Source organism: Cyanistes caeruleus, chromosome 11 (genome assembly GCF_971803275.1).
Source record: "Cyanistes caeruleus chromosome 11, bCyaCae1.hap1.1, whole genome shotgun sequence".
NCBI lineage: Eukaryota > Metazoa > Chordata > Aves > Passeriformes > Paridae > Cyanistes > Cyanistes caeruleus.
In genome coordinates this window covers 20,355,765-20,379,439 of record NC_141711.1, presented here as the reverse complement: position 1 = coordinate 20,379,439, position 23,675 = coordinate 20,355,765, and the positions used below count along the sequence as shown (strand labels likewise).

The 23,675-nt window shown below is 44.4% G+C and overlaps 1 protein-coding gene across 7 annotated transcripts in view; it reads left to right on the top strand.

The window, feature by feature from the left end:
* Positions 1 to 23,165, top strand: part of SUSD3 (sushi domain containing 3) — a 50,218-nt gene extending 27,053 nt beyond the window's left edge. For 2 of the 7 annotated variants that reach the window (XM_086846327.1, XM_086846334.1), the window contains 4 exons: positions 9,542 to 9,730; positions 12,027 to 12,174; positions 14,938 to 15,105; positions 22,042 to 23,165. In XM_086846327.1, the coding sequence (XP_086702453.1) occupies positions 9,542 to 9,730; positions 12,027 to 12,174; positions 14,938 to 15,105; positions 22,042 to 22,255 (719 nt within the window). In that variant the 3' untranslated portion in view covers positions 22,256 to 23,165. Of the gene's footprint in view, positions 1 to 1,212; positions 5,544 to 6,757; positions 6,828 to 9,541; positions 9,731 to 12,026; positions 12,175 to 14,937; positions 15,106 to 22,041 lie in introns of those variants that run through there. The other 5 variants (XM_086846329.1, XM_086846330.1, XM_086846333.1 and 2 more) reach the window with 5 other exon arrangements.
* Positions 23,166 to 23,675: the final 510 nt, after the last annotated feature.

The following is a 23,675-nucleotide window of genomic DNA, read 5'->3' as shown; positions in this document are numbered from 1 at the left end:
TCTGCATGAAAGCCCAGAACAGGAAAGCCAAACTCTCTCAAGAAAAGAACCAACCAGGAAAGAAGAAAAATAAAAAGTGATAAAACCACGGAGAAGGGTTTTAAATTTGACTGTTGGTTTCTCAGCTCATGAATGATTTCTATCACCAGAATAAAAGGTTGATATGTAGGATATAGCTAACTTTTTCAGACTGCTGTCTAAATCAATTATTCACAGAAATTCTTGCTGACAGTTGTGGATGCCAGGTCACAGCTCTGTGGTGTGCATTTCACAGCTTAACACAGCAAACCAAGGACAGGAGCAGCTTCAGATTGCTCTTGGGAAAGACTTAGGGAAGCCAAAATGGGCCAGCCAGGGGGAGGGAATGCAGGTAAGGTCTGTGCCATTCAGGCTGGTTTTGCTTAACAGGGTGGTTGGAAATTCCCCATGAAAATTAACAAACCTCTATTACATCATCTGTTATAAAACAGGAAAGTGGTTTCAAAGAGAGAATGCTGAAAAGTTTCTATAGTCTTTACAAATCAGTTCTTTGTGGAAATGCAATTCCTACAGTTTAAGCTTTTTGGCAAAAAAAATTATATATAACCATCAAGTAGCATGCAGGTCTGGTCCACCTAAAATTTCACATTGGGGGTAGATTTTTTATGACTGAAGCAGTTTTTGTCCTGCTCAGGACCCTTTCTCCTTGAGAATTTTTTTGGTTGAGGTAGGTCAGTGCAATGTGGCCCCAGCAGTGGGGATTTCTGTCATCCATAGAGGTTGTGCCCAGTCTGGCAAGTGTCATGTATAAGCAAGAGACCACCAGCCACATCGTCCAGGCACATCTGCTCTTATCCTCCCTGTTCAGTACCCCAGCATGTGCACATCACTGTGCACAAGCCAGACCAAAGAGCTGGTGCAGGCAGATAAGCCAGACCCAGGCAAGGCAAATATGCAGCCAGGCTGAGCTCTGTGTCCTGCAGCACCCAGAGCAGTGGAGGAGAGTGGACTGTGTCAAAGGTGGGCAGTGGACATGCAGGAATGTTGCCCTTCCTCCAGGAATCTTCCCATGGGGCAGCACACAGCCTCTGTCCTGTCCACTTTTCTGGTGGGGCATCCTTCATCCTTCCTCTGTCCATGGCTCCTAACAGATATGTGCTTTCCCTGTGGAAATACACATGGGGTTTCTTTTGGCTTCTTCAGTGGCTGTCCTTCCAGCTAGGGGATCCCTTTGCACCTGCTGAGGCTGGGGCAGGGGGCCTGTCTGACCCCCAGCTCTGCCACCAACTATCCCAGATAAAGGTCCCGAGAAGGAACGGCCATCCAGGGAGTCTGCAGCTTCCAGGGGTAACCCTTCGGAGCAGTCTGAGGCTTCACCAGGCTTAGGAGGGATTTCTGCTCTGTGAACAGCTCAGATCAGCCCAGCTCTGCTCATGGGTTGCCACAGCTGACACGTAGACGAGAGATGGGAGCCCGTGTAGCATTCCTTTAATAGCAGGCTTCATGCAAGGGGCCAGTGAGGAACTTCCACTGAACTGGGCAAAAGCTGGGTTTTTATAGGGAAGGGGAGAATTGGGACAAGGGCCAATGGTCTGAGACTGGGGTAAAGTGGCCAATAGTTCACAAGAAGATAACATGAGGACCCAAAGAAGGAAGGGGTCCACAGCTCAGTCACCAGGACTAAGTAGTTTTGTCTTATCTTAGGGGCAGATCTCCAGGGAGGCAGCCTGTCAGAGGACTGGCCTTCCTCCACATGCACCCCCCTGCAGAAATGTCACAATTGTTTAATGAATGTGAGATTATTCATGAGTGCTGGGAAAAAATAATAGTGAAACTTGAAATTATATAAACAAACAGACTTCACTGGCCCAATGAAGGACACCAGCAAGGATGTGCCCACCAAAACCCGTTTGGGAACAGAGGGACCTGGTGGCAGAAGGGAAGTGCACGCTTGTCCTGGGATTCCCATGTTGCAGGTCCCAGGGTGGCCTGAGAGAGTGGTGAGGCCCTGGCACAGGTGCCCAGAGCAGCTGTGGCTGCCCCTGGATCCCTGGAAGTGTCCAAGGCCAGGTTGGACAGGGCTTGAAACAAACTGGGATAGTGGAAGGTGTCCCTGCTCATGGCAGGGGTCAGAATGTGATGAGCTTTAAGGGTGTAGTGGCTTAGATTCACCAATTTGAGTTTCTCAGCGAATGCACCAAATATTGTGGTGGGTTTTAGCCCTGGCTGAAATCACCAGGGCACTTACTCATTTCTTGCTGTGAGATACAGATTAGGAGAAGGGCAAAACAGACTTAAAAGGTATAAAGAAAGTTTATTAACAGGACTACAAGAATAAGAAGCATCAGAGTAAAATTTTCTAAACAGCTTTCCTCCTCATCCCCAACTTCTTTCCTTTCCCAAATGACCACACAGAGACAAAACCTGGGATCTTAAAGCAGTACCAACTATACAATAGTCTTTCATCAGTCCTTGTAGGGAGAGGAGTTTTCTCTTGTCATGCCATGTCATTTCTCCACAAGAAACTGTTTTCTCGTGGCTTTTCATTTCCATGAATAGCAGCCACCGGGGCAAAAATTTCTGCCTTCATGAAATTCCTCCCATTTTCACAGCCCTCCTAGAGGTGTGTCCATGTGGTATGAACTCATGGGGTATTAGTTTAAGGATGAGTTATTCAAAGGCAAAGGTTCTCTTCATCTGTCTCTGTGACAGAGCAGGAAACAGAGAACCTCTGGAACAGAGGTTTTCTTCCCTGTGGGCCAAAGGGTCTTCATCAACTCTCATTTCTCTCTCTGTTCAAACTTCTCATGGGATCACAGCTACTCTAACATCTGCTTGGCTTCATCAGTGGATGCCTCTGTCACATTTACAGTTTGAATACTCCATCCCCCCATACTCTCTCATGAGTTAAAGGGGATATTTCAGTGTATCGTTGTCCATCTCCATGGCCCTACCAAGAGGATTATTTCAGCCCCTTTAGGGCATCTCCTCATTCTTCTTCCATCTGAGGCTTGACTCTTTACTGACCTTGGTGTTTTGTCTTTTTATGTGTCATCACTCTTTTTCTGTCCCTGGAGGGAGATCAAGGTCTGCAGGTCTCATCTGTGCAGTGACAGTGTTAAATCTCACCAGGCCTGCAGATGGGCAGTGGCCGTGGCAGTCACAGTGTTGGATTTCAGGTGTTGGGTTTCAGGTGTTGGATTTCAGGTGTTGGATTCCAGGTGTTGGATTTCAGGTGTTGGATTCCAGGTGTTGGGTTTCAGGTGTTGGGTTTCAGGTGTTGGATTCCAGGTGTTGGATTCCAGGTGTTGGGTTTCAGGTGTTGGGTTTCAGGTGTTGGATTCCAGGTGTTGGATTCCAGGTGTTGGATTTCAGGTGTTGGGTTTCAGGTGTTGGGTTTCAGGTGTAGGATTTCAGGTGTTGGGTTTCAGGTGTTGGATTTCAGGTGTTGGATTTCAGGTGTTGGGTTTCAGGTGTAGGATTTCAGGTGTTGGGTTTCAGGTGTTGGGTTTTAGGTGCTGGATTTCAGGTGTTTGCTTTCAGGTGTAGGATTTCAGGTGTTGGGTTTCAGGTGTTGGGTTTCAGGCCGTGCTGGGCCCCTCCTTCTCCCTGCAGCCATTGCTGGGAGCGGCAGGTGCTGGCTGGGTCTCGAGCCCGCAGTGGGGGCTGAGGGGGCTCAGTGTGGGCAAGATGTGGCAGCCGTGGCCTGGCCCAGCCTGGGCCCGGGACCCCCTGGCCTCCATCCCCTGCCCGGGAGCCGCTGGGCTCCGGCCTGGCCTCCCCCCCCAGCCCAGGCCGCACAGGCCTCAGGGGAGCTGGGCCCGCCCCACCACAGCTCTGCTCCTTTCCAGCCTGGAACCAAACAGGGACATTTCCCGCGTTTGTGGCTTTTAAAATGTGGATCTCACGGAGACAAATCTAATTTCTAAATGGTGCAAAACATTGTCACTAGCCAGCTATTGGCCTGTCCTAGGCACAGAAGAAGCTCCCAGTAGCTTAAAGAAATCACTTCCTTGGGTGTTTTCCTACTTTTTTCCCCAAATGCCGATCAATGTGAAACTGCCACAAAGGGTCCTTCCAATCCAAACCATTCTGTGGTTCCATGGGCAATGCTGCCCAAAATGTGATGGATGGTAGTCTCAGCACATCAACCCTTGCACGTTGTAAATTACATGCACTGAAAAATCTGTTTTACCTACAAAACAGACCACAGAATAAAATAAAGGAAGTGGGTTGGAGTGAGCCTGAGGTATCTGCTGTAACACAGGTGGGAGCAGAGAGCTTATTTGAGCATGGATGTGTAAACACAGAGATAAACTCTCTTCAAATACCTTTTTGCTTTCCTTCTGAATTGCATGGAAATTATGTATTAACAGGAGAACAAGTTTTTCTGAAAAAGTATTTTTACAAATGGTTAATGGTGGTCTATAAGAATCATCAGATATCGGGTTCCCTCTATCACACTCAAAAATGATTTTGTCAATAGAATCATGGAATTTTTTCTGGGGAATATTTTCATTTGGAAATGCTGATATGAGGCAGGTGCCAGAACCACATATTAACAAGCTGCATTTCTTTTGCCAGGTAATGTGCTGTAACAGATGCGTTCCTTAGGTACCTGCAAGTTTTACCCTGTGCTGTTGTCCAGATGTTCCTTTATGCGACTGGCCTGGAGGAACAGTCCTGTGGCTGCTGTTCATTTCTTGCAGGTCTCCATCAGAATCTGGGGTGTGAAGCTCCCAGAGCAGTGGTGGCCAAGCCTGGCCCTGCCTCTGAGGTGGTACTTGCAGTAATGGGTGTGCAGATGTTTTGGTGCACGTGGCTTGTGCCACACCTGAACCTCCAGAGCTTCCCCCAGGGAGTAACTTCACAGAGCCATACCTGTGTGTTGGAAGGCAGACAGGTCTGTAAGAGCCCTCCAGCATCTCTACAACAGCTTCCATAGCCTGGGTCTCACCCTGCTCTTTCACTGTGGGTTTGGTGTCATGTTTCACACTAATTTCTTTAAAAGCCATGCCAGCATCTGGATTTTCTCGTGGGAGGATCAGGAGGATCCTGGTGGTCATTTCCTGGTTTAAAAGCCCAGCCCTGGCAGGACTCGAGGCCAGCTTTGCAAGGAAGGAACAGCATGGTGTCAAGGAGACCAGTGCCAGGGCCAGACAGTTTCACTCGATAGAACATGCTTTACTACATCTGCTTTATTTCATGTTTCACTTCCAGCTTTTCTTTTGCTTTTTAACACATTGAGCTCTTCTGTGAGTTTGCTGTGGATGCTTAACATGCCTGTGATTGCAGGGACACCAATTTCTGAGGTGTGCTTCTGTAGGAAAAGAGACTTGCAGCAGTAATATTGGTGTGTTTATTTTCTACAGGGTTGAGAGAGCCTAGTGTTCTCTTGCTTTCTGGCATCTAGTTATTCCAGCATGTTTTAGTGATATTAAATCGCCAACAATAAGCAATGCAAAGGGGTTGGCCTTTGTGTGTATGGGAATAATGAGGTGAAGGCATGGATCACCCTCTTTCTGCACAGACACCAAGTGGCACCCTTGCTAACATGCTTCCAGGTAATTACTTCTGTAGGTTGGATCATTTTGATAGGTACTTATGCAATGTATTTGATTTTTAGTCACTGTTTTGCTGTGGAAGGAGCACAGGAAATGTTTACCAGGCAGGCATGCCTAGGTTGCTCTCTCATTTATTTTTTCTTATCAGCAAAACATAAACCCAGAGCTTGCTGACAGTGAAACCATATGGTTCCTCTTTTTGACAAATCAATTTTGCAGTACAGATAATCCTGTCTGTACATGAGAAGAGATATTTTGGATTATTTTAATTCTTGCATTACTCTCCGTTTTTCAGTGCCTGGAAATTATGTATGTGTTTATTTCTGAACCCAGAGGTTCGGGTGAATTAAGAGTTTATGGAGGACACTGCACTTTATTGTCTGTCTTTACTTTGAGGATAGTTATTTGTCATATGCAATAACCTGTTTGTTGTAGCCAGTGCCAGACAGCAGCTTCAGATTCAGAGATTTTCTGAACACTGGATATCCTCTCAGCGTGAGGCCAAGCTGAGAATTGCATTTTTATAAAACAGCTTCTGCTCTACAAAAAGCTGCAGAAATAGCTGCAAAGGTTCTGGGTTGGAAGGAACCTTAAAGCCCATTCAATTCCACCCCTGCCATGGCAGGGACACCTCCCACTGTCCCAGGCTGCTCCAAGCCCTGTCCAACCTGACCTTGGGCACTGCCAGGGATCCAGGGGCAGCCCCAGCTTCCCTGGGCACCCTGTGCCAGGGCCTCCCCATCCTCCCAGGGAACAATTTCTTCCCAGTATCCCACCTAAATCTGCCCTGCTTCAGCCATTCCTCCTTGTCCTGCCCCTGCAGGCCCTTGTCCAAAGTCCCTCTCCAGCTGCCTTGAAGCCCCTTTAGGCACCAGAAGGGGCTGTAAGATCTCCCCAGAGTTTTCACTTCTCCAGACTGAACAATGCCAGTGCTTCCACCCTGTCTCCAGAGCAGAGGGCCTCCAGCTCTCTAATCAGGGGATTTATTCAATTTTTACAGTTTTTAATTTTTGCATTTCTGGGTGCCAGCAGTTATGCAAACCAAGACCTGAACATGACATTTTCCAGATATTTAATAAATCAAAATGTAAGTCTGGTCAGCACAAATATTTGTGTTTTACCAGGGAGCAGTGCAGCTTCAGACACCAGTCTCAGTTGAAAACAAAAATAAAATTGATCATATTAATAAAAACAGTAATAAAATTCTTGGTTGTAGTATATTCAGTCTGATGAACATGCCTGAAGAGTATTCAAAAAAGAAGTCTATCTGGAACATCTGTTTATGTAAGTATAAGGATGGAAGCTTACTTAAACATGATTCTTTGGAGATGTAAGGCTAAAATTAACCTAGCAGAAAAGTGAATGCCATGGCTGACTATGAAAACATTACAGGTAGCTAATAGTGAAGGATGCTAGAGCTTGCAGGAAAGTTTTCCAAATGTGTTTTTAGAAGATGATGATTGAAATTAGGGCAAATTTTATGCAGAGAAGCTAAATCTCAGCTTGGATGAAATTCAAAAAAACATTCTGGAAAAACTCCATCTGGACATTTCAATAAATGAAAAGCATTTCAATCAACGAAAAGCAAAAAGCAGTGACACATTTAAGTTTTTTTACTTTAGTGGGATGAAATGGTGTTGAGAAGCTCCTAAAACAAGAATGGTGTTTCTCCTCTGCACGAGTGCAGGTACATGAAGTTGCTGATCAGCTTTCAGCTCAGCTACAGAAGGTTTTGGATGTGCAGCTCTCACTGAGATGCACCTCTGTGGTTCCAGCCCCAATTACATTCACATGGGAATGATCCTCTGGGCACAATCGTGATGCAGTTGCAGCAAAGCATGGAAATACCCATTTACCATGGAAATACCCACATTTTGAGGGGATGCTGGCAAGTAGACATTTCTGTAGAGCTCAAGTGGAGCAAAAATATTTTCAAGCCCACAGCTGAGGAATGGTGCTGACAAAGATCACTGCCAGTCAGAGGTTTAAGCACTTGGCAGACACCATCGTGGGCAAGGATTGGGCAGGGAAGATTCAAAACACCCCAGCAACTGCACATGTTACACAGGAGGGTTAATTCTGGTTTAAATGAAATACATCTTTAAAGATATTGTGGATATTGTGCCATATTATTTGTTCTTTGGAGGACAGTGAGTCCAGGTGTGCTGAGTGCCTCTACTGAGGCTCATGTGGTGGCCCAGCAGGTGTGCATCCAGTCCAGTTCAGCTCTCATTACTTTTTGCATGTTGTACAGCTCAAAGAGTCGCCAGTGTGAACTCTTAAAAATGTGGTCTGATCTCGAAAAACAGCCTTGAAATTGTAAAAAAATCAACCAAACAAAAAACCCCAAACATCTATATATAAAATCCTTATTATTTTGCAGTTTAGGACAATGGTTACTCATGGTAAGCCACAGAGTGATTAAGATAAAAAGCCCAAACTTGTAACACTCATCTGGAGTGAGGAGGAAAATTGTCCAGTACATCCTGTGTGTTCCAGGGATGTGGGTGGGAAGGACAAGAGGTGAGGAGAAACCATTTGTATCAAAAATATTTGCTCTCATTGAGGTCAATTGCTGCCATAGTAAGTGGCTGAATGAAGTGGCAAAACAAACAGAAATAATCTGCATGGAATTAAAGAGCTGAGGTTTTAAAAGCTAGTGCTTGGTGCATATTTACTCAAGAGATTAGCCCAGTAATTGTCCCTGGGACTTCTGTTTGGTCTTTTGCTGAGATTCCTTCGTGTTTGTTTTCCAGGGATAGGGAGTTTAGGAACATGAATTTGAGATAGGTGGGACACCTGCCTGCTGTGTATGATCTAGGGACTTAACAGCAATTAATGACATGGGGGGAGTTTTAGCATTAAAAATAAAATAGATTTGCTAGCAACATGTGGTTCTGTCAGGATGTTCTCATGGAGTCTGTAATTCCTTTTTGCCTGTAGATGTGGAAAATACATTTTCCCTCTTTTAATATTTTTGTGTGTGTCATCATAGTGCTTGCAGCACTGTGCCTCTGAGTTTTCTGAAGTCATTTGGAAATCCAGTGAAAAACAGGGAACTTGGGCTCTGACGCAGAAGCAGTGCTGGTTTTTTGTAAAAGTTAAAAAACCCCCAAGTTTCTAGATTTTCACAATGCACATGTACAGACACAGAAAAAGTATTTGTTACCTTTGAAATTATCTAGATGTTATATGTTGTCTTAATGACTTGACATTGAAAGTTTTGTTTAAAGTGACTGTAAACAAGGAATGTTGTGACAATAGCACTTATTGTATGAAGTTAGTGGCTGACATTAGGTGGCCAAAGGGAGAACAGCTCCACAGCTCAAGGAGCAGCTTTATAAACAACAGAATTATAGAAAAGTGGAATGAAGAAAAATGTATTAAAAATTAATGATTTACTGTAAAGCTGAGTTTGTCACTTGAAAAGGGAGATAATATATATGTGTATGCCTTTCTATGCCACTTTCTGTGGGTTTTTTTTTCCCTTGGACCCTTTCAGCCAAGCCAAACAGAGGTGCAGTGCTTGTAAAGATAAGAAGTTTTGTTCAAATCATGCCAAGGTGCTGAACTGCATGATCAGGCCAGAAGGTATTGGAAATTTGCATAGGGGAAGACGTGTAATTAATACTCCCAGCCATCCTGAGTATTAAATTAATCAGAATCCAATAACACAGGGATCCATAGGGTACTGTGCCACTCAAAAATGGCTTTTTTTCTAATTGTTTTTAGTGTTTTAGTGTTCACCATGTACCAGCCTGAGCAGATAATGTCACGACATCAGTTGCTTTGTGCTGGGGATGAGGGCAGAGGAGCTGTTGAATGGCACTGATGGAGAGTGGCCGTGGGCTGGTGCTTGGCAGAGTGTTGGCCACCCCGAGGTCTGGGATTTGTTCTGCCCATTAACTGTGACTGATTTACGGTCTGCAGTGGGTAAAACCTCAGTGGACCTTCAGTGTTGGTGGTGGGGCTGCATTGTGTCTGTGCTTGCTCTGCAGGGCAGTGCAGCCGCCTCCTCCCACCCCAGCTGGGCTCTCTCCAGCTCCTTCATGGCAATGGCACCGATGTGGGATCAGTGCTCATGTTCCAGTGCCCTGCTGAGCACCAGCTGGAGGGACCAGGCATCGTCTCCTGCGTTTGGAAAGGGAACAGCACGCAGTGGACAGCCGGAGTGCCCTCCTGCAAGCGTAAGGTTCTTCCCAAAGCCTGCCCCTCCCTTGCCCTGCCTCTCCTGCAACGTTAGGATTTGTTCTAGATAACTGAAAAAAGAAAAAGACAAATTCAGTTTTCTTCAAAGTTGCCCCACTGATGGTAATTCCACTCCATGTGTGTTCTGACTTGTCATCATCACAAGGCAAAAAAGACTCTGTTGGATTCATCCCTGATCTCATGTCCGGGTAGCACCTGGAATAACTGGCTTTAGCTAAAAGCTGTATGTTGCTTTAGAGAATCTATGGGTGTCTCATCTCTCATCTCTTTAGAGACAAGTTTAGGAGAAAAACACTCTGGAATGAGTGTTCTAAAAAACAGATTCCAACAAGCCCTTTCCACCAATAAGAAATGAATACTATGAGTTCATTCATATGAAATGAAAGTGAAAAAAACCAACCATTTATTGACAAACAGATTGCCCACACAGCATGGGAAAAAAGGTAAATAAGTGCTAGACACTGTCAGATTTTAACACCACCACCACCTCCTCTCCTGAAAAAAATATCAACCCCAAAATGCCAGGGGAAGATAAAAGCCCACAACAACCAGCAGCCAGGTGAGGAGAGGGATGAAACCAGCTCCTGTCTCAGGGAAAAAAACAAGTTTCATGCAAACAGGTGGGAAGCCAGTGACTCTCTGGGGTCAGTCCCCTGTCCACAGCCACAGCAGGTGGAGCAGGTGTGCTTTCCCTCTCTGGGTCAGGCTTTTTCTGAGGTCTGGGGCTGAAACAGAGCAGCCCCTCTCTCCCACCAGGGCCAATTCTTCTCCTGAAGCTTGTTCCTTCTAATCTTGGAACAAAACCAAACCCTCCAGCTCACCTCGAAAAGCCACCAAAGGATTGCTGCTGCAGCCTCTCCAAGCCCAGGGAAAGGAAAAAATAAACCAACAAATTTCTGCCTGGGCTAAGAAAGAAACCCCAAGCTAGCCAAGCAAAACCCAGACTGCACCACTTCCCTGGACTGCTGGGGCAGTGAGGCTTTGAAAAAGCCCAGCAAAGGCTCCCCCCCCGACCCACCTTAGAGATACAGAAACCATTTTGGGGCATAAAGCAGAGGATCAGGGAATAGACCACATCATAAATCACCCCAGCACTATGAGAATGACCAACTGATGTGCAAGCATATTTGTGAACATCTCATCTCCTGGCTGTCTTTTCTAACAATGACATTTTCTAATTTTCTAACAATTTTACATCAATGTTTTTGATGTAAAAGAAGCACAGTGAGACTTTTTGAACAATTCTTGGTTGTTGTCTGTGGGCAGCTGCATGGGGAAGTTAGGTATAGAGAAATAGTGTTGGAATGGCAACAGCAGTAACTACCTTTTAGCTGTGTTCCTTCTTGTTTGTTATAAGGTTGTTACTAATTTAACCAGAAGTAGACCCAAGCAAAACTTGGTGCCCCTGAGCTTTGAGGTGCCTCAGACCTCGTGTCCTTCTGATTTCCCAGTGGATACATTGCTCTTACACTTAGTGCTCTCTCACACACTCAGCTGTTCTTACCTCTTGTTTGGAGATCCCATAGAAGAAAAAATGAGAGAAATCTTTCCCCCAGAGGCTGCAGAAATATACTGCTTTGTGTGGAGCTCAGCTGAACCATTTATGATGCTGGTCATTGTGACATTGGGAGAACTAGATGAGTTTTGAAGCAAGACACGCTTACTGCTCCAAGTGAGTTGGCAGAGGTCTGTGCCACACCACATTCCCACTCCTCCTTTTGTCAGCTCACTTCCAGCATCAGATCCCTGCAAACACTCAGCCTTGCAGGCCACTTCTTCTATCATACATCCTTCCCCAAACAGAGGAAGACCTGTTGTTTGCTGCCTGCCAAAGAGGATGTAATTACATGGAACTGTCCTTGCTCTAAATGGCTTCTTTAGGACCACGTACCACTGTTAGTATTTGTTTTTGTAGCTTCAGTCCCTGTTAATGACAAGTCTGCAGCTCATCTGCATTTGATCTGCCAACAGAGTTGTGCTTTTTAGCTACTGCAGTGCTAAGGGCACTGTGTTTAATTAATTGCAGTGGTGAAATGCTTGTGAACAATTCATTAGTAACTTATAAACAGGGGATTTTTGCATAGTCCAGTTTGATGCTTGCATAGGTCTAAGCTGAAACCAAAATACTCTGGTGTCTTGACACACAATAATATGAAAGCCCTTACTGAGCAGAAGTGTGAAGCAGGTAGGTTTCAGCATGGTTTAATGAAAATGTGAAAGATTAAAAATTTGTGGACTGATCTTAGAAACATTTCTGTGTTTGCTTTGCTGCAGCCATATCAAAGTACGAGACTTTTGGCTTTAAGGTCGCAGTGATTGCCTCCATTGTGAGCTGTGCTGTCATTCTGCTGATGTCCATGGCTTTCTTAACTTGCTGTCTGATCAAGTGTGTGAAGAAAAGTGAGAGGAGGAGAACTCAAAGGTATGTCAAGAAGACACTTTTAATAACAATGTAAGAGTGTACATCATATGGACCCCATTGCTGTGATAACAAGTGTTTCTAGGTATTTGCTGCTTGCAGCACTGCAATGATGTTAATTACTCAATATCCTTAATTTGTAGGTCAGGCTTTAGGCTTGGAAAGAAAGACTTGGAATTCCAGAGTATTTAAATACCTGGTGCCTGTTAATATCAGTTAACCTCAACAGGCCTGAGGAGATATGGATTTACCCAGGATTATGCAGAAGCTGAACACACAAGTCTTCTTTTCTGGCACAGCATTTCTCTCCTCAAGTTATTGAAGATTGGCAGTGCTTCCCCTTCTTCTCTATTTCTTTCCTTTTTTTCTCCTTTCTTTCTTTCAACACTGCTGGGAAATGGACTCTCCCTGTGTCAGAGTCATCCAGACCCTCACCATCTGCAGAGCATCCTCAAAGCTGTCCCAGTGTGGGGCTGGAAGGACAGAGGATTTTGTCTTCTGGCTTGGAGCACAAATCAGTGGATTATAAACAGGAATATGAAGAAGTCAAATTTTCAATCCAGTCCATTATAAAAAGTCAGTGTGGATGGTGTCAGCAGGAGCACATTAACGAGAGCATCCACCTGCAGTCACTGCTGCAGAAAACTTTCCATGGGAACCTGATTCCCCTCTCACTTTTCCTGCTGGTTATTCCCACCAGCCCACCCAGTGGAGTGGAGGGAGGTTGGGGAAGACAGCAGTGAAGGTTTCAGTGCTGAACTGTGCTTTATCTGAAGCTACATGGGAACCAGCTGAAGGGGGAACTTCTGTCATTCAAAATCCAAGTGTAGCCAAAATAGAGATTTTCTGTTTCTCTTGAAAGATTTTTTTGTGTCAAAAAATGAAAGTCCTTTGTGTCAGTCATAATATTAGGTTTTTACTGGTAGCATGAAATAAGTTGCTTTGAAATGAAAGGTTAATTGACATTTTTGGAAGTGCCACTTTTCCTTTGGTACGACTATTGATATCACAATCCTTGCTTTTCATTTATTTTAAATGATATTTTGTAAAAGGTAGCCATTCCCATTATTGTGATGACTTGATATTTTTCTCTTACAAAAGAAAAGCCCTTCACACTGGACATTATGACCTGATTCTGTCATCAGGCTGTAAAATGATTGCTTTTGCTGAGGCCTTCTCAGTTCCCTGCTGCCCCTGTGCTCCTGTCCCTGTCTCCTGAAGGAGCTTCTCCATCCCATTGGCAACAGAGCCCAGCTCCAAGGGCACTACAGACATGGTGTGTCTTATCCATTCTGTCAGAAAGAGCTGAAGTCACGAACAAACTCTCCCTGTCATGGGAGAAAAAGTAAAATAACCCTGTGTGAAACTTGTCAGGTGCAGTGGCAGCATCTCTGTTGGTGATGGAGGTGGAAAAGTGGATCGACTTCTGGATGCACAAAGCATTAATCTGACAAAAAGCTGCAGGCTTGATAACTTAATACAAAATGAGAACTCTTGGGGGGAAAGTAAGTGTCTCTTAGACCATATGTGAAAGACCAGCTAATCTGTACCTATGGAGCACAGAGGATGTCCTCACCTTGCCTGCAGCTCTGAGGTCTGCCTGTCTTCTTTTGGCTCTTGGTCACCTGAGAGATCACCTCTGCCTACAAACCTGCCTTGTATGGTGTCTAATGACCTGTGAAGTGTCATCTTGTGTTTAATCAAAATATAATCATTAGGATTGGAAAAAAGCCTTAAGTTGAACTGTCAGCACAGCACTACCACCATGTTCACAACTAAACTGCCACACCCACATGTGTTTTGATGAGAAAAGGGACTTAGGCTGCTGAAAGGCCTCCCACCACTCATCCTCCTCACAGATCTTGACCCACTGAGGGACCCTGGCTGCTGTTTTCTTTGGGAAGAGCAGGACTGTGTCCCAAGAAGACAGAAATGTCACCAAAATCAGCATTGCCAGTTCTCACAATTTGATCTTGTCCTTTCAGCCAGTGAGAGTGTCTTTGATTCTGTGAATCTTCGAGTTCTTTTAAAGACAAGAAAAGAAATTGTGGATTTTTTTCCTTGCCTCAGAGTTGCAGAGACCAGCATGAAAACAGCCCTGAGCGTTTCCAGAAGAGAATTCTGACAGTGAGGGAATATGCTCTATGCTGAACAAAGGCAACATTACCTGTCTCCTCCATTTTTAAGTCAATATCTTTTCAACCTGCCTGGTGATTTTGGAAGCCTTAAGAATGGCAGTGATTCAAAAAGTCACAAAAAATATTTTTTTTTCCTGAAATAATTTATCCCATAAAATGGAGATGCTCTGAAGTCTTTTCACACACAATGGGATATGGCCTGATGTCACTGATGAAGGTCCATGAGAACACTGACACATCATCCCACCTTACATGACTTTTCTTATTACCTGTAGTCTGGAAGAACACTGAATCAAATGGACATAATTCTTGGAGGTTTGTTCCTTTGAACTATCCACTGGTGCTCATAAGAAAATTGCTCTCATTTTTTTGTTTGTTTGCTTCTGAGGAGTGCTGGACAGTACTTAAAATAGCACTGTTTTACACATTAATATTTATGCTATTGATGAACTCCCTATCTTAGGGTGTCATTTAAATCTCTACAAGTTTGGCTTACACATGAAGTTCAGCACATATTTAAGTGCTTTCTTCAGTAAACCTGGAATGAGATTTAAACTCTAGAGAGTCAGCTCTGTGGTCACATATCCATTTATCACAGTACTGCTTCTACTGCTTGGTGTATTCACAGAGAAATGCAGCTGTGGTACCAGCTAAGGACTGAAGAACTAGAGCACATGCAAGCTGCTTACTTTGGTTATAAGGGAAGAAACAATAACAACAGCAATAAGAAACTCAGGAATATTTCTGTATTTGGTGATGTGACTAACATGGCATATGATAACCAAGGCTTCTCCAGGTAAGGCTGTTAAAATGTAGTGGATTTGAATGAGGTGATGGGATCCTGGCTAATCACTAAGCAGAGCTAAAACCAGCTATGAGAGCAGGTATATCAGCCTATGCACCCTGAGCCAAAAGTCTGGCTGTTTTGCATATGGAGAGTGGGTTCTGCTTCTAATCAGAGATGGAAGTGCCATTAAAGGTGATTCTGAATAAAACTGTCCTGGAATTGCTCTTGGAACAGATGTGACCCTTATTTATATCTTGTTCCCTTTTTTCCACTCAGATAAGAGCTGTTTAATCAAGTAATTAGTAAAAGATGCTGATTTTTATTATTTAATTCTGTAAAATGAATAGACATGCAAGGTAAGATGTGGGAATTCCCCATTTCATGAAGACAACAAATGGCCTGTCAGCTTTGTATTTCACTTGCAAGGCTTATTTTTTGTGTGTAGCAAATTAGGCTGAGTTTCCTCATCCTGTGTTCACCTGGCTTGCTGGAACAGGAGGAGATGCAGACACTGGGGAGATGCAAACATGGAGCTGGGACCAGCATGAAAGGACACGTTCCCTGTCTGGGTGATTGCTGTGGTACCATTTCCCCTCCAGTGTGAGCTGGGAATGTTGGCAGCCTGTGCCTGGAGGAAATCTCTAAACCTGTGGGTGTTGCTGCAGAGGTGAAGCTGTTACAGCATTGATTGTCTGAAGAAATAAACACAGGAACATGGCATGGTTGGAAAACAGCAGAAAATCTGAGGGCAAGCAGTCCCAAAGGAAAGATTCTGTATATTTCTGCATATCCGTGGTCAAGAACAAACCAAAAGAGAATTTAACCAAAACTCCTCAGGGAAGGCTCAGGCTTGACATGAGGAAGCATTTGTGTACCAAGAGGGTAGTCAGACCCTGGAACAGCATCCTGGAGGGGGGTTCCTGGTGGTGGCTCAAACTGGCATTACTCAAGAGGCATTTGGACAATGCCCTTAAAAATGAGCTTTAGTTTTTGGTCAGCCCTGAAGGGGTCAGGCAGTTGGACCCAATGATCCTTTGTCAGCCTCTTCCAAATGAAATATTTCAGTCTAATGTAGTGTGGTGTAGTGTAGTCTACTGTACCCTATCATCCTATCCTATCCTATCCTATCCTATCCTATCCTATCCTATCCTATCCTATCCTATCCTATCCTATCCTATCCTATCCTATCCTCTTTGTGTCTTAAGGTTTCAGACACTTGGAGGAATTGCCCAATGCATCACAAGATCTCTGAGCACAGCAATCCTACTTGGTTTTCCTATGCAGAAGCTGTCTGAAGAGGTGCAGGGGATGAATCCTTTCCTGCCTGCCTTTTCCATGCTGTTTTCTGCAGCCCAGCTGTCTCAGTGTGGTTCTGAGACCTCTTGTCCGCTTTGGCCGGGTCGAGCGTGGCAGAATGAATCAGGCTGGGTGTGACAGTGCCCAGAGAGAGATTTTAATGTTCACAGGGACTGCATGGTCTGAGGGGCTGCATCCAAACACCTGGGGCATGGTTAACTTCACAGTCTAAAGGGGTGCCTGAGGGCAGGGGTCCAGGGGTGAGCACAGCCCAGGGACATGACCTGTTATGGAATGACTCCATCAGCATCGCCCCAGCACCCCCTGCCAAGCCTTGGCTTCATTCCCTCCGTGTCAGGGACCTGGTCCAAGGTGTTACCCACCCCAGCTAATTCAGTTCCCACACCCAGCCATGGGCACTGGCTCTGCAGTCCACTCAGAAGGGGAAGTTGAGGTGAGTGATGTCCATATCTGACAAGGGAGTGGGTGGAGGACTTACAAATTCAGTCATTTTTACAATAGCTTTCTCTTTTCTTAAAGAAAACTGTTCTGCTGCTTCTTGTAGTATTCTTGTAGTATCTGGAAGAGTAAGAACTCCTCCACCCTTGAAGAAGACTCTCTTGAGTGTATGTTAATTCATTTTTTACTAGAAAAGCATGTGGGCTGTGCTACTTTTCAGACTTAATTGAATAGGTTTAGAGATTAACATTTTGATTCAGTACTTTAGGAACAAAATACTGTAAGAAGAGATAAAATAAAAATTCAGTTCTTTCAGGCAGGTAAGGTATTAAGATTTACAGACAAATTTAGGATTGAAATACTGATCAGTTAAAGCAGTGCTTTTAGTATGCTGATGAGATAATTTTGGCTGCAATGAGGTGACCTGATGTTGGTACAGAATGCTGATGTGTAGAGGTTATAAATAACAGAGAAGCCCAGCTGTGAGACAGTAGGGGCTCCATTGTGCTGTTCTGGACCTGGCAGCCACAAAATTAGAACTTTTCCCCTCATGTTTGAAGCATAGAACAAACATTACAAACATGTAGTTTTGCAAGGAAAACATTGAATTTTAGTGGCAACTGCTTTAGCTATAATGAGCCTCATTCTGACTGCTTTGCTGGTTTAACAAATTGCTTTAAAATGATAAGAAATATGTGTACAAATACCAGGATCATTAACTACAGAGTGCAGTCACTGCAGATGGCACCCCTTTCATTTGGAGGTAAAGAATCATAATGGGGATGAACATATCAGTTTTTAGCAGAAATATGCATGACCTGCAAGTATTTCCAGCATATATTCTCTCTTACATTATTGAAAACATAAATAATGTTGAGCAGGGAAAAACAATTTACAGATCATGGTGCTGCTGGGAGGGAGGTGTTTCCCCAGCATTGCTTGTCAGAAGTTCAGAGCAGCAGAGATAGCACTTCTCTCTGTGCTGCAGAGGTTTGGGCCAGATTAGCTGAAAACAAGGGTCTGTGTCTAGGGAAGGGAGATCAGCTGCAGCCCTGAGCCACGTAGTTAGAGGAGAACAATGTCCATGAGCCTTCAAAGCCGTGCCCAGGAGGATTGCTGGGCAGAGGGCTTGTCAGCATCTTGGGAATGGTTCTCACAGCCTGACTGCAAGATGTACCAGGATGTGTTATTTTTGAATCAATTCTTTTCTGATGAAGAATAAAACCTGACCCTGCTGTAACACTTCTCTGGAGCACTGTGCACCCAAGACAGACAGTCCTGTGCCGTGCCAGCAAGCAGCCACATGGGAGAGCTGGGACCAGGCAGCTGCCAGAGAAGGTGTGGGTTGTTTTCTGCCCCGTGACAGGCACGGGGTAAAATATCAGTAAAGAGAAACTTAATGGCAGCTGTCCTTCCTCTGTGCCAGCTGCTGGTAGTGTTTGAGAGACGGAGGTGAAGGTCACTGAGACGTTCTGTTGAAGGAATGGGTGTCCAGGAGAAGAGTGTGACGTGCAGAGTGGGGTCAGCTTAACACCAGCAGGGACTACACTCACCTGCTGCCCAGGGAAAGCTGTTCCAGGGCTTGACAACTCTGTCTGTAAAGAATTTTTTCTCAATATCCAACCTAAACCTCCCCCAACAGAGCTTAAAAAGTGCCCTCAGTTTTCAGCAAGCAGGCAAAGCTTCATAGCAAACTGGTGCAACAGCCTCAGCAGAGCTGCTGCTCTAGGGAAACAGGTTTAAAATACAGGGTGAGGAAATGCAAATAAGCAATTGCTCTGATAAACATCACTGCCAGTTTTCAAACCTGTAAAGAATTATCCTATCCTGCTGTAATGTACATCAATTAAATTTTAAGTATCCATGCAGGGAGGGGGCTGTCTTGTGCTTGTTTAAGTAGTTTGTAGCATTTTCACTTGTTCTGTAAGTGAAGCCATCAGTTCCATAAATAACACAAGGAAATGTAAGTGTCCTGTGCCAGAAATGGGAGCCTGAATCCAATTGAAATGCTTCTGGTCTGGCAAAATACACACAGCCTAGTGTAACATTGTAAGAGCAAACAGCAAACCCTTCTGGCATGAAGAGACATTAAAGAACCAGGCACTCCCCTTTTGGAACCTATTTATAAATCATCATGTGTAGAAGATACTGTCCCAGGAGCAGCACAGATAGCCAGTGTAAAGAAAACACTGAGAAAACTCATTTCAGTTTGTATCAGCTTTCTAGTGATGGTCAGAAATGGCCACACCTGGGCTCTGTTGCTTTGCTTTTCACTGCAGAAGTCCTGTAGCCTGTCCTGGAATTGATACTCTCTTGACTCAAGGGATGTGCTAATTTTTTGTAAGGGGGAATTGGTGATCCAGCATTTTCCACACTCAGGAGAACTGAATGTAGCTGTACACTAACTCCTTTTCATTCTCTGTTAGCTGAGAAAACCAGAAAAAAAGTAGTCCAGCTCAAAAATGCAATTTAAAGAGAATCAAAGAAATTTGGTGTGGTTTTATGTCTAGTGTGGAAGCATTTGGAAGAAGTTGGGCATCCCAGACTTGGACTGTTTAGAGGTGAATTATTTTTCACAGCTCTAAGTCAAGCTATAAAACATTCTCTATGAAGTAGCTGGTCTGACTGCAGGGGCAAGTCAAATGGAAAAGCCCATGTCTCAGTAGGCTTAAAGTCCTCCTTTCAGCTATTCACACAGCTGGAGCATATTACCAAGAAGAAAAAATCCTTCTGCAGAGAAGCAGGCTGGTGTGTTCTCACACAGAAGATATTTTTAGCAGCTGAAATTTTTGTACCAGAGCCCTTTCTGACTACAAGATGCTTTACCATTGTACCTGGCAAAAAGCAAATAAGGGCAATCTAGCAACAAAGAATTCCAGCTGAAAAGGTTTTGTGGAAAATCCCAAAGTCCTGTTAGGAGAGCGTGGCTCAGCACTTTCAGCATCGCTGTGGGGTTTAATACTGCATCACATAGAGCATCCAGTGAAAGGGCTGCCAAGGGCAAATGACCTGTTTGATACAATTGTATGGAATTGATACAGTTCCCTACACAAAATCTTTGATTGCATGGCACAAAGGACTGAAGGGGAGGAGACCCAGCACAGCAGAGGGGCAGATTTCCTTTCCCTGCTTTTCCCTGCTTTTCCCTGTGACTGGTCCAGCCTTGAGCTGCTCTATTCATGGAGTTTGTTTGCTTGTTTGTTTGTTTGTTTGTTTGTTTTCCCTCTTGTTTTTCCTCTGCTCTGTGTTCCCCACCACCACCTTTTAGAGGCTCAGATCTTCCCAGAACCTTTCAACGTGCAGGTTTCAAAGAAAGCTGAGTCAGGGAAAGCGAGGTTTTACCTTGGGGCCCTGTTTAGAAGGGTAGGATAAACTGGCTTTTAAATTACACCCATTTCTGAATTTCAGTCTTAACTGTCATAGCAAGAGCTCGAAGGGGGCATGTACAGCAACATGTGCTTTCAATAGAGCTGCTATTATTGTTTTCATAATGCTTTCCTGATTACCCCAGGGTCTTGTACAAAGCCACCAGGCATACAGCAACAAAAAAATCCCCTCCCATCCTCTAGCATAAAAGCTGTTTTGAGAGGCAGTGCCAGCACCAGGCAGCTTTGTGGCTGCGTTCTCACACGTCTCGGATGTCCTGTTAACAGTGTTTTCCCTCCAGCAAGGAACAGCTCTCGAGTCACACAAAAAATTATTTTTGTGAATCCTCTAAATCCCATTGGCAAATGCTGTGATGGCTATTCTTCTCCCCTGATGGGAGCTCCAAATTTTATCTGTCAGATAAAGGCTGTCCTTGTCAAATGCATCATGCACTTGGCTGTGCAGCACCCAGGGCAGGTTTATATTGCCAGGTAAGAGTGCAGAGAAGGGTTCTGATCCTCTTGCTGTGATGTTTTGAAGTAGCCCAGTTGGGAACTAGAGTTAAAGAAAGTTGAAGTGCTTGAAAAAAACAGTCCCACTTATTCAGGACAAAGTACAGAGCTTCCAGGGATGAGAGAGCAAGCTGAGGACTGTGTCTGACTGAAGGTCACCCACGCAGGGCAAAGCCCACTGCGTGCACAGTTATCCCTTGGTGACACTGCAACCCTCTTAATAGCTCTTCTTATCCTCTGCTGAGGTGAAACCCCACTGGCTTCACTGTCCCTCTGATGTGCTCAGGATTTGATCCATTGCAGGGAAGAGAGGTGCCTACTGTCTAATCCTACACTTACAGAATCACATAATCATGGAATGGTTTGGATGGAAAGGGGCCTTAAGGACTATCTCATTCCTCCCCTTGCCATGAGCAGGGACACCTTCCACAAGATCAGGGTGCTCCAATCTCCATCCAGCCTGGCCTTGGACACTCCAGGGATGGAGCAGCCACAGCTGCTCTGGGCACCCTGTGCTGACAGATGTCAATGAAGGGTTAATAGCTCCTGAGATGGGAGGAACGGGTTGCTAAGCCAGGAGTACAGTTCTTCTCCAAGTACACTTTTAGCTAGTTTGGGTTCCTGAGTTGGTGGTGGGCTATGGGTAATTGCAGTATTTCACAACATAGGGCTTTATAGCGGAAAACATCAGGGTGGGATGCCTTCTGCCCAGGTGAGCTATATTTATTGCTCTAGAACCAGAATACCTGGACTTGACAGAGCTGTAATCCAGGCAGGACAATTTACAAAGACTTTTTTTTATCAAAGGTTGTTTTGAATAAAACTTAATTCCAGTCCTTCTCTGTGTATGTGCTGCTTTGATTTGATTTTTATTTTGACCTTTGACTATCACCTCAAGAAGATGGAACTGAGTTCCTTATACTATAAAAAAATAAATAAATGCACAGCAGCAAGTATCTCAGAAGATTTTCTTTCGGCAGTGAGGTGTGGGGCAATACCCCACCTAGCTTCTGTTTCCTGATGGCAGGTCACAGGGGTGCTCAGTGCTCAGTTAGTACCCAGCAAAAAGGTACTTGAGAGCTTGTTGAGGCTCTTACCATGACACAGTTATTTGCCCCACTTCTGGTTTTGTAAAAAAAAAAAACAAACATAAAACCCAACTGGTTTTGATGCTGGGAGAAGCAATTCCTTATGTTATAGCACAAGTCATTTGTGAAACACCTGTGTGCCTGATGTGCCAATAAAATGCACAAATTCTGTATCTTCACCAGAATGAATGAAACAGAAATAACTTTTCCCTTTGTGCTCACAGGTGCCAGGAAGAGTGGAGTCGGGATGATGTCGTTGCCAGGTGTTGCAAAGGCAGCAGTCACCTGCTGAAGGCAGCCAAGAGCAGTGGTGCTCCTGGGACACACGCAGGACCAAGACACAACACCACACTGCAGACAGTGAACTCCATACACGTTGTTGAAGTCTACAGTCATAAGGATAGCTACAACAAACAAACCTGCCAGATACCTGGATAGCTGGTGTCTGAAATGCAACTGCTTGTCTGGACCAAAATGAAATTTTGATAGAAAATGTGCCTTAAAGACAACATAGATAGTTCATTATTCATATGAATTGTAAGTTTTCTATATTCCAAGATGGTTATTTAACAGAAATGCTTCAAGGTCTCATACAAATAAATATATGAATGTTGAGGCTGTCGGTCCAGAGCTGTTCTCTGCTGTGTGCTGTGCAGTGTGACCATGGCAAAAGCATAATGTCCTTCTGCACAGCTAGAGAGTGGTACCCAGTTTGCATATTTGCCTCATATGAGGTTGCCAATAATAATTACACAACACTCAGATTCCAGTCTTCTCTGAACCAGTGGGTTTTGTAAGAATTTCAGAAATAAAACTCCCCCATATTTTTACAAAGTAGCACGGTAGAACTACCAAAAAATGGTTTTAATTAAATGCCCCATCGTTTTGGATGAGGGAGGTCTTTAATCTGCTCTGCATTTAGGGACCATGTGAGACTGGTCAAGGCCCATCTGCAGGTCTGCCAGCCTGCAGGAGAGGAGATGACAAAGGGAGGGATGTGGTGCTGTGCTGTGCCACACCTTGGGCCCCCATCCCTGACCTCCTGTAGCTCCTGCAGGTGTCCCAGTGCGAGAGCAGCTGCTGTGTGAGTGGAGACAGTGGTGCAGCCTTCCTGGAGCAGCCAGCTCGGGATCACTGCAGCATCATCCCTGTGAGAGCTCTCTAAATAAAGGGCTGAGGTAGCTTTTGAAAGCCTGCCTTCTTTTCCTATTGTTAATCTGTTCATCGTATGAGAAAACAAGGTGGGTTTTTTTCTTGTTTTGTCCCTTTTAAATAGTTAAGTCAGGTTAAATATCTGATATGGCTCTTTTTCTACTGTTTATATGCAAATAAATCCTACTTATAGTTATTTTTATTCAAGTTGAAGCCTTACTTAATACTGTCATCAGCTGTTTAATGGGTATCATCACATCCCTCTCATAGGTAGAAACACAAACTTATAGCAAGCTGCAGTAATTGTTTTATAGTATATCCCCTTGGTATGAACCAGGCATCCTCTCACAACCTGCAGGTCTGAAGCTTCCATTTTGAAATTCAAATTACTGTAACTTGCTGGCAAATACCCTCTTCTATCCTGGCAATACTCTGCAGAGATCAAAAACACGTGCTTGAAATTCAATAACATGGAAGTAGCAGAAAAAGAGGAATTTTTTCTTATTTCTAATGAGCTCAGTTCTACTGTACATTACACCCATGTACACCCTGCAACACTCTTCCCATGCTCTGCAAAAGGAGAATGAATGTACTTCCCATCACTCCACCCAATTAAGTTCTCAGTTAATCCAATTAATACTAGTCATTGTTTATCAGGACATAGTTGTGCTGTGAACTATTTTGCCTGCAGTTTTCAATCCCCTGT